At 55.3% G+C, this 14,053-nt stretch overlaps 1 protein-coding gene across 6 annotated transcripts in view; it reads right to left on the bottom strand.

Annotated features, from left to right (window-relative positions):
• The window catches only part of MAP3K12 (mitogen-activated protein kinase kinase kinase 12), a 15,865-nt gene extending 1,812 nt beyond the window's left edge, over positions 1-14,053 (bottom strand). The window contains exons 1-13 of one of the 6 annotated variants that reach the window (XM_082422284.1): positions 13,877-14,053; positions 5,267-5,748; positions 4,470-4,653; positions 4,112-4,303; positions 3,673-3,831; positions 3,348-3,506; positions 2,498-2,606; positions 2,137-2,246; positions 1,897-2,013; positions 1,636-1,773; positions 817-1,441; positions 546-616; positions 181-454 (exon numbers count right to left, since the gene is read on the bottom strand). In XM_082422284.1, the coding sequence (XP_082278410.1) occupies positions 181-454; positions 546-616; positions 817-1,441; positions 1,636-1,773; positions 1,897-2,013; positions 2,137-2,246; positions 2,498-2,606; positions 3,348-3,506; positions 3,673-3,831; positions 4,112-4,303; positions 4,470-4,653; positions 5,267-5,711 (2,583 nt within the window). In that variant the 5' untranslated portion in view covers positions 5,712-5,748; positions 13,877-14,053. Of the gene's footprint in view, positions 1-180; positions 455-545; positions 617-816; positions 1,442-1,635; positions 1,774-1,896; positions 2,247-2,497; positions 2,607-3,347; positions 3,507-3,672; positions 3,832-4,111; positions 4,304-4,469; positions 4,654-5,266; positions 5,749-6,425; positions 9,591-13,876 lie in introns of those variants that run through there. The other 5 variants (XM_082422285.1, XM_082422283.1, XM_082422286.1 and 2 more) reach the window with 5 other exon arrangements.

Genomic DNA, 14,053 nt, shown 5'->3' with positions numbered 1-14,053 from the left:
AGACCTCCCAAATTCTACCATGTGGATATTTGCTCTTTAGTACGGGAGGAAACAGCTTCAGATACAGAGTGACACAGGGGCTAAGTACCTATCTTTCTGGCCTCTGCATCTGTCTCCCTAGCAGATCTCAAATGACTGGACATCTGCTCCCTGTCCAATACCTGGTTGGTTGTGACTCACCTGCTCCCCTCTGAGTAGGTTGTGGTGTGGGATGGGCAAGGAGCTGGGTTCCCGGCCAGTAACCACCTCTGAGGAAGGTGGGTCCAGTGGGATTTCTGAGCCCTGGGAGCACATGTCATCAGACCGCTCATCTGGCCGCTCGTCAGTGTTCGTACTGCCAACTTCAGGTGTGCCACTGGGGGAAGGCTCACTAGCTGTGCCTTCCTCCCCATCTGATGGATTCTCTGAGCTGAAGGTAGATAGCGACTGGCGCATTTTCAGGCCCTGAGACCACCTGTATGTTGGGCAGACCAGGATTATAGCTTGACTACACCTTGCAGTTCAGAAAGCAAAGAGTGCCATTACCTCCTGATTCCATCACTCACCTCTGGCTTGAGGTCAGCTCTACTTCACTGTCCACCTCTCCTTCCTCTTCCTCTGATGAGATGCCACGTTTCTGCAGGAGAGATGAGCGGACTGTGGTCAAAGGGGGAAGAGGTCATCAAGGACCCAGGATAAGGAAACATGGTTATAAAGGGTTAAGTCGGGAATGGCTTAAGATCAAGAACCTAACATGGGAGGTAAATTAAGGACTTGCACCGCACCCCACGGAGAAGAAGGAAAGAGGAAGAGCTGAGGAACCATTCCATACTTTACCTGACTTCGGGTGACAGCAGCCCTGTACAGCAGTGCAGCTGGGGTCAAGTGCTGGGACCCAGCCCGGCTTCCTCCCCGTCCCGCCGTCCCTTCCCTTCCAGTTCCCAGCAGCCCTACGCTGTCACCAGGCCCTACTGGTGGAGGTGGCTCCCCTTTGGCTCCCCCTGGTGAATCCGGGCTGGTGGAGCCAGGTGCTGAGCCCTCACTTGGCGGGGTGTCGCCCCGGGCTGGAGGTGGTGAGCCAGGGTCCCCAGCTCCCCCTGTAGCCCCCCGGACCCGGGCTCCCAATGCTGCTGACAGCAGGTCTGGGGACGATGAAGACATCTTTCGGAGCAGGAGGTCATGGTGGAGCCCACGGAGGGCTGGAGGGCAGGCTTCCCAGGCTGAGGGTCCCCCTCCTGGCCCCACTGGGCTTCCTGGTCCCCCAGGTTCATGGGGTGGCACAACTGCTCGAAGCCCGGGCAGGTCCCCACAGCTGCCCTTGGCGCTGGCCTTGCGGTGACGGGTCTTGCCACGGCGACTCCGTCCTGGTGAGGGGGGGCCCTTAGCACACCCAGGAAGCCCCACCCCACTCAGGGCTGCATCTAGCTTGGGTAGCAAAGACTCAGTCTTGAGGATATCTGGCCTGGTGGGAGAGGGAAAGTGCAAGTTGGAGATTAACAAATTTATCACATGAAAGCACTCCCTAACCTCAGGCAGTACAAGGCACCTCTCTCCATCTCAGTATCCGTCTTCCTGGCATCCTTGAGCCCTACTCCTGCCTCTCCAGCATCCCCCTTGCCATTCACAAGCAATGGCACTTGTAAACTCTGGTGTTACCTTTTGCTGTGGGGTGATAGCTTCTGTGGGACATTCCTCTTCTTGATGAGCTTCTCCATTGTGTTCCCGTGCAGGAGGCCTCGGGAAGGGTGTGACTTCAGCAGACCTGGGCACCTCCGCTCTAAAGCTTGCTCCCTCCTAAAGACAAAACACTTTAGCTGGGCATGGGACCAGGGGTGGGGGCCAAGGCTCAGTAGGATCTCCAAGTCAGGCACAGCTCCAGGAAGACGGGATTTGGTGTATGAGGGTGTGTGTGATTACCTGAGTAGCTCCCTTTCCTTCAGCTCCAGCTGCAACATGAGGGCATTAAGTTCCATGTACAGGTTGTTGGCTCTCTCCAGCTTCCGCTCATAGTGTTCCCTGATGTCCAAGGCGTGTCTGAAATGGGCAGAAGGGTCCCCGAGGTGAGCTGGCTTCACCTGGTGCGATAATTTATCCCAGTCTCTGGGAACTGGTCTGCAGGCCCTGCTATTGGTGAAATCACCTTCCCAAAACACACACCTGAGCTCCTCCCTCCTCCGCATCACCAGCTCTTCTTCTAGGCGGTGCAGACAGGTCCCTTCTGACTTAATTTTTTCAAAATGCAGCTTTACCTCTTCACGCCACTCTGCCTGGGGGGGGGAGAGAAAATTAGGGGTGAGGAGACCTGTAGAAAGCCTTCGCAGGTGCCTGCACTGCTGCAAACTGTGTGTGTTGGAGCAGACGGGAGTGGGGCACAGGATCAACCAAGACCAGGTCTCAGTCCTTCAAGAGCTAATCTATCCATCCCCAGCCACCCTTCTTCCCAGCCTCCACTCAAAGGACACCATTATCCCTGCAAAGAGAGGGCGCTAAGGTATTCGTTTTCCTCCCCACAGCACACCTGGGACTTAAAGTAAGTCTCCTGGGGTGTGGAGAGTACGTCGGCTGAGGCGATGTCCAGATGCAGCAGGATCTGTCGGAATGATGGACGATTTCGTGGTTTGCTGTTCCTGGAGGGAATGGAGTTGTGGGAGAGAAAGGAATTTCAGGGAGGTCCAGAAAGGAACTAGAGCATCCTTTCCCAAAGCATGTCCTGGAGAATCCAACTCTAGAACGTATTCTGTGACAAAAGAATTCCCTGGTCAACTATCTAGGAAATGTTACAGGTCATCTGTTAGCATATCAAAGTCCTGCAGTAAGGAAACCTATTTAATCCTATTTTCCAACTTGTTTGCCAAAACAAACCTTTTTGAGTAACTCCTTTAAAAGAAACACATTTGGGGAAATGCTTAACCAAAGATTAGAAATCTCCCACCTTCCTCCATGGTCTAGGTTCCCAACAAGGGTCCAGGGCCTCCCGCGTTGTAAGACAGTCTACTTGAGGCTCAACCAACCATGCTCAGTGGCTGTGCTGGTCCTTCACAGGCGCTTCATAGCCACCCTCTATATCAGACACTGTTGTCCCCATATTGCAGATAAGGAAACAGGTTCAGAGGGAACACTGCTTGCCCAAGGTCACACACAGTTTGTGCACCCCTGCAGACTATTGGTCAGCCCAATTTCTCTCAGTTCTTTATCCCAGTTCCCTTGATACACACTCTGAATCCTGGGGTCTTTCTTGGAGAGCCATATTTGGGAGCTCTGTCCCCCTTTCCCTGTTCAGGATCCTGGGCCTGGGTGCCTGGGTCCTGGGTGCTGGCTAACCATCAGCCACACTCCCTTGCTTCCCAGCTTGGCCAGGTGGTCCTTACCAGCACTGGCGAAGCAGGATTTTGAAGCCGTCTGGGCAGCTGGAGGGCACAGGCAGATGGAGACTGTTGCTTCCCACACCCCAGATGATGGCTGAGGAATCTACGTCTTTGTAGGGGATCTCACCAGTCAGCAGTTCCCACAGCACCACACCAAAGGACCTAGGGATAAGAGGGACGTCACTTGGGGGTTCTTCCTCCAGAGACCCTGCAGGTTACTGCAGGCTCGTCTCACTTCTCACTTGTACTCAGGCCCTGGAAGAACCCCCCACCCCGCCAGCTCTCATGCTGGCCGCCTGCTATTCTCAGTCCTCAGCCTGGCCCTCACCAGATGTCGACCTTCTCAGACACAGGCTCGTTGCGGATCACTTCAGGGGCCATCCAGGCTACTGTCCCTGCAAAGGACATCTTGGTGCTCTTGTCACTCAGCTCCTTGGAAGTGCCAAAATCGGAGATCTTCACCACATCGTCGTACGTGATTAGCATGCTGGTAAAGAGTGTAGTCAGCTGGGGTCCGGGCCCCTCCACGCACCTCATCTAGCTGAAGCAACTCTACCTTTCTGTTTTAAGTCATTTGGGACACCCAGAAACAGGGGTCTTACCACAGCCCTCTTGAGATAGGACTGTCACTTGGGAGGGGTTTCTGAGATGGCCACATGGACTTTAGGACAGGGTCTGAAAGCAGGGAGATGGTCACACTGACCTGTGTGGGGACACCTACAGGAGACCGCGCACAGTAGCTTCTCCCTGCTTGCTTGCTTACTCACTTGGGGGACTTGAGGTCTCGGTGGATAATCTTGTGCAGGTGCAGGTAGTTCATGCCACCGGCAATGCCCATGGACCAGTCAACCAGCAAGGAGGGGGTGACAGGGCGGCCAGCCCGCAGCACCTCATACAGCTGGCCCTGGGCGCAGAACTCCATAAGGATGCAGTAGCAGGGAGCCTGGGTACACACGCCCCTGGGAGCCAAACACAGTGGCATGAAGGCCTCAGCCAGCCCAGCATCCACTTGATTCACACCTGGCACCCCCATTCCCACCCACGCCATTCTGGCACCCGCTTCAGGAAGGGTGCGGTAGATCCCTGCCCTCAAAAGAGTACCCCGGCCCCTGCCCCAGACCTTACTTGAAGGTGATGATGTTAGGGTGCTTCAGCTTTCGCAGGTGCTTGATGTCAGTCTCCTTCAGGTCCCGTACCTTCTTCACAGCCACCTCCTCCCCATGGAAGCGCCCCAGGAAGACGGCGCCCTGGGCCCCTGAGCCCACCCACTGCAGGTCCAGGATTTCCTCAAAGGGGACCTCCCAAAGGTCTGTGGACAGGAGGCACAGTGCCACAGGCTCAGAGAGCCACACCTGGGGCCTTGGGGTGGTCAGGCTCAGGGAAAAGCATTGGGTTGGCTGAAATGACTCAAGGAGGGTGAGGCAGAAAAGTAGCTAAAATGGGCTGAGAAGATGAGGGGACAGGAAGGAAATGAAGGGGTGGTCTGAAAAGAAACTGGGGGGACTTCCCTGGTGTCGCAGTGGTTAAGAATCTGCCTGGCAGTGCAGGGGACATGGTTCGAGCCCTGGTCCGGGAAGATCCCACATGCCACGAAGTAACTAACCCCGTGCGCCACAGCTACTGAAGCCCGCGCGCCTAGAGCCCGTGCTCCGCAACAAGAGAAGCCACCGCGATAAGAAGCCCGTTCGCCGCAACTAGAGAAAGCCCGCGCACAGCAATGAAGACCCAACGCAGCCCATAATAAATAAATTAATTAAAAAAAAAAAAAGAAAAGAAAAACTGGGGAGTCAGTGGCTGATGGACAAATAAGGGGCTGGGCTCTGGGGAGAGAAAAGGATCATCAGGCGACTTAGGTGGGGCTGTCCAAACGGATCTCAGGCTCAGGGAGCTGGGGAGAGGGTCTCCTCGAGGACACAGCCTACCTTCCTGCTGCTGCTTGTGCTCCGTGGAGTAGGCCTTCCCAATCATGGTCCAGACAGGGCGCAGGCAGCCGAAGAGGCCTTCCAGGAAGCCGCTGCCGCTCTGGCACTGTAGCCGCACCTCATCTGCTCGAACTCTGGACGCCCGACTCTCAGGGGACCCAGTGGCTCCCCCTGGGCCCCCAGCATCCTGCTCGTGCAGCTGCAGGACACTGTTGGCAAAAGGCTCAGGGGGCGGCTCTCCACCTGGGGAGGGGCTGGGCCCGCCCCCGCCCTGCCCCCCGAGCGGCACTACATCTCGGAGTACACACTGGGTAGGCGTCAGGTCCTTCTCGGGGGTGCAGTCGGAAGTGTCTGGGTCCAGCTTGCGCATGGACGCCTCGCTTAGGGTGGACACGAAACCCCCAAAGGAAGGGGAGGGTGTGCGGGTCTCATGGAGGCAGGCCATGGCCTCTGGGCCCCGGTGTAGTGGTGAGCGGTGGGCCCTGTGGGAAAAAGGAGGAGGGGCCGTCAAAGCCGCAGGTGCCCCAGCTCAGGAGGCTCGCCCTAGAAGCAGGGGCATGGGGTGGGGAGCTGGGCTCACAAGAGCCTCCTGGAAGTAACACTTGAACCTCACCCTCAGGTACCTATCCCCCTCCAAGCTCCCCCTGGGATCCAACTTGGGAAACATGAGCTTCCTCTCAAGCATCTATTAGTGACACAAGTCTTCCTTAGGTATACAGGCAACATACCTAAGTACCATTCTCACGTAGATACAGGTAACAGCCCTGCTCAGGTACATACTGGTAAGGTACGTCCCAAACTCAAGTACGGTAATAGACTAGTTCCCTTCTCCCTGTAAGATTACTGTAATTCACCTCTGGAGCACATTATTTCCTTCACTTGAGGCTCACGTGCACACACGTGTCATATAAGGGTCCTTGGGATATACACATTCTGAGTCTCAACCTTAGGCACACAACAGTAACACTCCTAAGCCTCCCTCGCATTGAAGCACACACAGGTGACACTGCTAGGACTCAGTGCCGCTCAGGCACTCTCACATGACATTCCTGGGCCTCACACTCATGTACTTGATACATGATCCTGCTGAGAGTCTTATCCTAAGGCACATTCAGGGCTCACATCTGGGTCTCCCTCTCGGGTGCTCACACGTACACACCTGGGCCTCTCCGAGGTAAGTGACGGCTGTAACCAATCAGCTCCATTATCTGCCCAGCACAGATGAGGGAAAAAGGTAGAACCGTCCAAGGAGGATGCAGAAACTGTGTCAGGACAAGCTGTGGCCTACTGCTTCATCCCCCTTAGCCCTCCCATCAGTCCCACTGCTCCCCCACGGTTCAGTTCAGTCTCCTTTCCTCTTTCTCCATTGCCCTCTCCCCCCACTCCCCAAACCAAGATCCAGCTTTCCAAACAATAGAGATTTGTCCTAGTTCATAGCTGGGTGCTATCTATAAAGCAACCATTAAAAAATCCGAATCCTAGCTTTGCCTCTGTTGCTTACTGGCTGCGTGATCTCAGGCAAGCTGTAGTTGAGCCTCCATTTCTCCAACTGTACAAAGGGATAAACTAGCTATCACTCAGGCACAGCGAATTCTTCAACCTATACCAATCTTGTCCGAAGCCTGACACCAGAAGTCATCTGGTCTCCCATTTCTCTCCACATCTAGTCAGTTACCAGATCATCCTGAGGTGTAGGGATTCTTGAGGCCAGCAGTCCTCTCTAACTATTCAGCATAGTAGGGTCCCTCCTTAACCACCTGCATCGGAGCCTCTGAATCACGACTGGAGAGGGGTGGCAGGAATCTACAATAAAAAGGGCTCACTGGGTGGGGATGCACCTCTGATTGTCTCAGCTCTTGTAACTCTTGATTTCCAGGCCTCTCAAAGACCTTTTCAGTGGGTGGGTGTGGGGTTTGCCTGGATGAGTGTTTAACAAGCACCCCAGTTGATTCTTATTATGCCTGGCACATTCGAAAAGCCCTGACCCAGTGCCTTTCTAGTCTCTCTTCTCTAGTTCCATGTTACTGCCTTAATTCAGGCCTCATTAGCTGTGTCACCTGGCCCAGGACAACTGCCCCTTAAATGGTCTCCAAGTTCTTCTAAGGCTCCCCCCACCCCATTCTCCACCTAGCCTTTAGAAGGATCTTTCTAAAGCACAAATTGGCCAGCACCCCTCTTCTTCAAACCCTCTAGTAGCCCCCACTTGGTCCTGCAGCCTCACCTCCATGCTCTTGGCTCCTCCCCAGCCTCGTCTCCCACTGCTGTTGGTACCCAGGCCATAATGGACAGAGCTTGTCACCAAGCTACATCAGGAGTTTGGGCCAGGGCACCTAATGAGAATGGCTAACACTTATGGAAAGCTTACCATGCATGTTAGCCTCTGTTATAGGTGCATTAGCTTATTTAATCCTAACAACTCTAAGTTAGGCATCCTTACGCCCATTTGACAGAGGTAGCAGAGGTCTTAAATAACCTGCCCAAGGTGCTGTTAGCTAGGAAGAGGCTCAAGCTCCGTGCTCAGCCTGGAAGGCGCTTCTCAAGCCCCATCTGTTGTCTTCCAAGTCTCACTTCATCCTGGAAGTCTTCTTCCCTGTCCCTGCTGCTCTGAGTTACTGTTCCTTCTGGGCTGGCACAGCCCCCTGTGCTTCCTCCATCATGGCTCCCATTATCCTGGAGACACAGTGCGGTCGAGCGGGCGTCCGGCTCCTCCGAGAGCCTGCACTCCTGAGAGTGACGATGTCGCACGGGATCCCAGGGCTTCGAACAGCACCCGGCGAGCAGGAAGGTGTCCAGTAAGGTGCAACCACTGCCCTACACACCCCAGAGGATCGTCCTAAGGACCAGACGTACACTACGCATACATTAGCTCCCTCATTCCTCAGAACCACCCAGGGAAGGAGGTATTATCATTGGTCCCTTTATATTCTTGAGAAAACTGAGGCTCAGAAAGCTGAAATCCCAGCCTCCGAATCCCCAACATATCCCGCGAGATAACGGCGGCTTCAAGAGGTGAGATGCACGTAGTAAGGCAAATGACAGCCCAAGCAACGTGCCAATTCGCCGGAGAACGTCCGCGGGAGGACCCGAGGGCTTTCGCCTGCGCCCCCCACGCCGGGCGTCCCTTCCGGACCACTGAGAACGAAGGCCGGGGCTCCCGGCGCTCCGCCCGGGGGGGCCTGCAGGGAGGGCTGGCGGGACTGGGGCACTCCGGCTGCTATAAGCCAGAGTGAGGGCCGTTCGAAGCGGAGAGGAAGGGGTTACGGCCCCAGCTCCCCCTCCCGCTTCCCGACCTCCTTCCCGGCCGTCACGTGGCTTGGGGCTGGGGGCGGGGGCCCGGCGGCAGGAGGAGGGGGTCCGGGCGGAGAAGGGGAGGGGACGCAGCGGGTTGGGGGAAGCGCTGGGCGCTGCGGCGTAACCATGACGACTGGGCCCGAGGCGGCGCGTGAAGTCACCGGGACAAGATTAGCCCGGAGTCACGTGAGCGGCGATCGCGGGGGTGGGGCCCAGCCCGGGCCCCGCCCCTGACTCGGGCTGGCCCACGTGCTGGTTGCGGACTGGCAGGCGGGGACCCTGGACCCCACCGGGGGTCCCTTCTTCCCCACGCCGACCCCCGTCCCCGCGTGCATTGGAGGGAGAGCCGGTGGTGGTGAAGAGAGGGGACTTGGGTTGACTTTGGGGGTGCGGTGCCACAGAGAAAGCAGGAAATGGTGAGACAGGAAGGCTGGACACGCGAAACGGCGACAGGCACGGCCAGAGAAGGAGGGCCTACCTAGTTGAGAGAAAGCCAGATCGAACAGCGTGAAGCACAGGGAGAGACACTCCTAAGAAGGATGGACTGAAAAACTGATTTTGAAAAGCAGAGGACACTGAGTAAAAGGAGCTGAAAGGGGATTGAAAAACAGATCATCTGTGCCCTCCCCAGTTCATTTCCTATTTAGAAGCTGAGCTCTGAGTAGGCACAACACCTGGCTTTTTAAAGGAATTTTTCAGCCTTCACCTGGTGTTTGGCAACCTGGAGCCTTAGGCATAGAGAAGGTGACACGCTCCGAGACACTTGCAGCCAAGCCTCCCTCCAGTTCCCCTGGCCTCCCCAGGGGCCCCTCCAGTATCCAGGGCCAGCAGCTGGGGAGAGGGAGAGAAGCCATTTCACCTGTTTGTCTTTTCGGGCAGTGGAAGTAGCTGAAGAAATAGGAGATGGGACTGAAGGAAAGGGAGGGAACCCAGGCACGCTCAGTCCACCCCTCCTTGTTCTCAGGCTAATGACAGCTCTTCCAGATTGACCTGAAGGAGTGTGTGTGTATTGGGGGGGGGGGGGTGGTGGTGGAGCTGAGGCCCCAGGGGATTATAGTAAACTGGAGATTCCTCTCTCCCAACACACACTCCCTCTCTGTGTCCTTTATCTCTGACCTGCCAGCTGTGTCCCACTGCTGACCACCTGGGCCTTGGCGCCAGGGCTTTGCAGGGCGGGGGGCGGGGGATATCATGGCTAGGAACCCCTGCCCCAGACATTCGGTCACCCTGGGGGTGGGATGTCTCCCTGGCCATCAATTATGCAGAGCATGGGGGAAGGGCAGGGATGTGACAGGAAGGGGTGGATATCTCTGTCAGTCATTCTGTCAACCATATTTACCAAAAGGTCACTGTGCAGAACTCGGCTCCAGATTGGGTGAGGGGAGAGAGTGGTCCCTAAACTATGCATCTTCCAGGGGAAGCCACTCTTCGGACACCCCAGGAAGCCCCAATTCAGTTTCAGCTACCAGGTTCTCTGCTGGTGGTTCCCTCCAGGGGGCTGTAGGGGTGGAGTGCGGGCAGGGAGTACCCCACACCCCTCTCATTTCTCCTCCCAGATTCTCCTGCCTGAGATGCTGGAGGCCTGTGGCAAAGCAACCCATTAAATCGTTTCTCACTCCCTCCTGTTCTAACAGCAGAATCTCAATGCCAAGCTGCTTGTCTGGCTGTCTTGGGGGCTCAGTTGAGAGTCCAGGCCATCTGTCCAAGTCTTGGGCTCTCACACTGAGCACTCGCCACTGTCTTGGACCCTATTTTGCACTTGGGAAAGGAAGGAAGATTCCCCTTCTCTCCTGACTGGGGGTGGAGGGGATGTCTTCACACAGAAAGGAGACCCAAGACTTGGGAATGGTAGTTCCACCAATCCAGGCTTTGAGATCCTGAGAGAGTAAAAGACTCTAACCCCTCCTGGCCAAGGCTCCTGGCCACTTGGCTGCAGCTTGTTTTTGTTTTGCTTTTTACAGGATCCGTGGTCCTGGCCCCAGGGTTATTCTCAGATGGAAAGAACTACAGCTTTTCTATTGTGCCCTCATAAGGGGGGAATGCCTTCCCCTGAGAGCCTGGGCAAAACTGGAGCTCACCCCTAACTCCAGGCCCCCAGCCTCACACAGGTCCAGCCCTGAGACCCCCTAGCTGCCACCACCTCTTCCTCCAGTAGGGTGGGCAGTGAAGGGGCTGGGAGAGAGGGGGCAGTACTGTTTAGGAAAAAAGAACCAGCTTTGGATTTGGAGAGATCAGAACTAAAACCTCATATTGCCGTGAATTAGTTCAAGGAACGTAATCCCTCCGAGACTCCCAACCCTATCTTATGGGATGGTGAGGGTTAAGTAAGATGATGTGGGGAATGCCATGAGCACAGTGCTGGGGTTCCCGGCTTTGTCTTTCTGGTTGGCTGGACACCAGGTCTTTCTCTGTGGATTCTGGAGAGGCCATCTCTTCTGTCTGACCAGAAGGGAGACCAGAACCTTCTACTTCCCCAGGACAAATCTTGATTTCACGTCCCAGGGGAACCAGGTCACAATGGCAGTGGTGTGCTAGAGGCCCCCGTCCTTCCTCTGCAAATCCTTATATCCCACCTCCTCTGGACTGAGGGGGAAGGCCTAATTCCCTGTACCCCATCCTCACCCCCTGGCCATCGTGGCCCAGGATCACCCCGCAGCCCTACCCGTCAAGGTTTGAGGGGAAGGCGAGGGTAGGAGCAAGGTATGATGGGTCACAGGGGTCCCTGCTACTTAGGACCTCAGGTGCACCTGGAAGAAGTTAAGCGTATTTTAACAAATTGTTCCTGAGCCGGATGTGCATTTAAAAAGATCTGGAAGGATAGAAACCAATGTGTAACCATTTCTAAGTAGGTGGAATTGTGGGTATCTTTATTAAGAAATTAAAAAATCTATTTTAAACTGAAAAAGAAGAAATGAAAATTACAGACTGCCTATATCCATTCCTGTCACCTAGCCTTGGACAGTCAGCTAGGGAGGGAGGGTGGATGGCCTGAGAAGCAGAGAGGCTTGCTTGAGGTCCTGTCTCTGCTCTTGAGCAGCTGGGCGACCTGGAGTACGAGACTTCTTAACAAACCTCAGTTTCTTCATCTCTAAATGGCGACAGTGGTCACTAATTCACACAGTGGCAATGCAGGATATTATGTGGGTAATAACATAGGCTCTGGGTCAGATACACCTGGGTTCAAATCCTAAACTCTTTTGCCACATACTGATTTTTTGATTTTGAACAGATTACTTAACTTCTTTAAGTTTCAGTTTCCTCATCCCTAAAATAGAAATGATGATCATTCTACCTCTCAGTATTGTTATAAGCAGTATTGAGATAATCCAAATAAAGTTCCTGGCCTGGTACCTGGCACACAGGAAGCTCCCTATAAACATTAGCATGTGGAAAGCGCCTAACAAGCAGTAGTAGATTTTTATAAACGTGTGTCCCTTCCCTTCTTTCCGTTGTCTCCCTCCGCAAAGCAAGAGGCAGCAGAGATGGTATAGGTGGAAAGGGAGCTAGATAAACACAGGGATAAAAAGGAGAGTGAAGAAAGAAGGAACCAAAGGAAAAGGGCCGTATCCTGGAGGATTCTTCTTCTCCTCTGGAATAGCACGCCCCTGCCGCCTCATCACCTTTCCCCAGCACAGCTGCCCCTAGTTCTCCTGGGAGCAAAGGAAGCAGACAGACTAGTGTCTGTAGCCAGCCCATCGTGAAGCCCCCGTGTCCCCTGCTGGCGTCATCTCCACACTATCCTTGTTCTGCCTCAACAGGGACTCCTGAAGGGGTTGATTCCCTAATCCCTTCTTTCTCCCAGACCAGCAGGGCTAGGTGGGACTGCACGTGATAAGCCATTGGGCAAGTCCCGGGTGGTGGGTACTAGAATTTAGGGTCCTCTTCCTGGCAAAGCCAGAGTAGCACATCACCTCAGGGGGAAGGACCCAGAAACAGCAGTCAGTTTTTAGAGGGGTTTTGCCATCCTTAGCTGTAAGGACAACCAGAAAGTCCTGAGCCACTTTCTTACGTAAACTTCTTGCCTCCCCTGCCCATACTTGGGTTGAATTAGGGGATGGATATTTAGCGGTTCGTTTTCACATGTGCTGGGGTTAGTGTATCACACCATTGGTCTTCCCAGCATTGCCTCAGTCCCCACAGTGAGTGAGTAGATGGGTGGCAGGCTGGAGAGGGCAGAAGTTTTTTCCACCCTTAGTGTGAGATAGGAGGGAGCAGGCCCTAAAGCTCAGAGGAACTTCAGTGCCTGGATGGGAAGACGCAGGGCATACTCAGGCCCTTTCCTTCCTGAATCCCTCCTACTTGCCTTCCCTAGATATGACCCTCTGGCTGAAAAATCAGAGCTCCCAGAGCCATGGAGTCCATTCTGTGAGTTGGAAGGGAAATGGTGTTTAGAGGGAGGCACTGACTGTGGCTTGAGATGATTCTGTGTTGGGGCAAGACCTCGTGTGCACCCCTTCCTGGTTGAGGGCTGCTGACCCACTCTCCTCCCAAGAGGGAGCAGGTAAAGGAGCTAAAAGGTGGGACTCTTCCCTCAATTCTAAGGGATACCCCACTATTTCCTTCCACTGTCTATAGAGCCTCTGACCCTTTCTCTTCCCTCCCCTTAGCCAAGGCCATGGTTATAGGAGTTTTAACTCTGTGGAAAGGATTCCTGCATATTTTTAAGCCAAGGAGTTTGAGGAGTATGTAGGGAAAAGGGAGGAGGTCCATGAAAGGCCTGGGCTTGGGAAATGGGTTAGGGGAGCCAGAGAAGATGGAGAGACTGAGGAGGGAGAAAGCCACCTAAGAATGGGGGAGGGGAGGATGACCATCACCTGGGCATCCAGGAACAGGTGCTCTTGCCTATAATCCTCAGGTGCAGCCTGCTAAGTGTGTGTGTGTAGGGGGGAGGGGAGTGAGGGGCACATGAGGCCTTGTCCTTCCTTTCCTGCCCTGAGGGGGCCCAAACTCTTCCTCCTCCTTCCCTCTCCCCCCTCCTGAGGGTGAGTGGGAGGAGAGGAGGATGTTCCCTTGCCCCCTGTCCTTTACGTCCGTCCCCCAATCGTGCCCCCACCCCCACCCCACACACTCCTTTCCAGCTCTGGAGGCCCTTCGCCTCCAAGCTGGGCCGCGGCGTCCCTCCGCTCGGTTCCCCTCCTTCCCATCCCCACAGGCGTCGGGTCCAGGTCCCCAGTTCCTCCATCCCCACGGTCTCAGCATCCCCGCGCCACCCTCCCCGCACCCCGCCACATCTGCCTCCCGACCCTCCCTCGGCACCCGGACCCCAGGACCCGGACCCATCCCTGCCCCCGACCCTCCACAACTCGGCCCGGCTCTCACCTCGGGGGCTCCGCGGCCGCAGCACAAAAGGCGGCGCTGCTGCAGCTCGGCTCCGGATGCTGCTCCCGCCTCCTCCTCCTTCTCCTCCTCCTTCCCTCCTCCCCCCGCTGCCCTCGACCGGACCAGGGGCGCTGTCACAGGCGATGCTCGTGCGGTGTCCGGGTGCACGGGTGTCAG

This window comes from Balaenoptera physalus (genome assembly GCF_965194825.1).
Source record: "Balaenoptera physalus genome assembly, chromosome: 13".
Lineage (NCBI taxonomy): Eukaryota > Metazoa > Chordata > Mammalia > Artiodactyla > Balaenopteridae > Balaenoptera > Balaenoptera physalus.
This window is presented reverse-complemented; position numbering and strand designations above follow the sequence as displayed.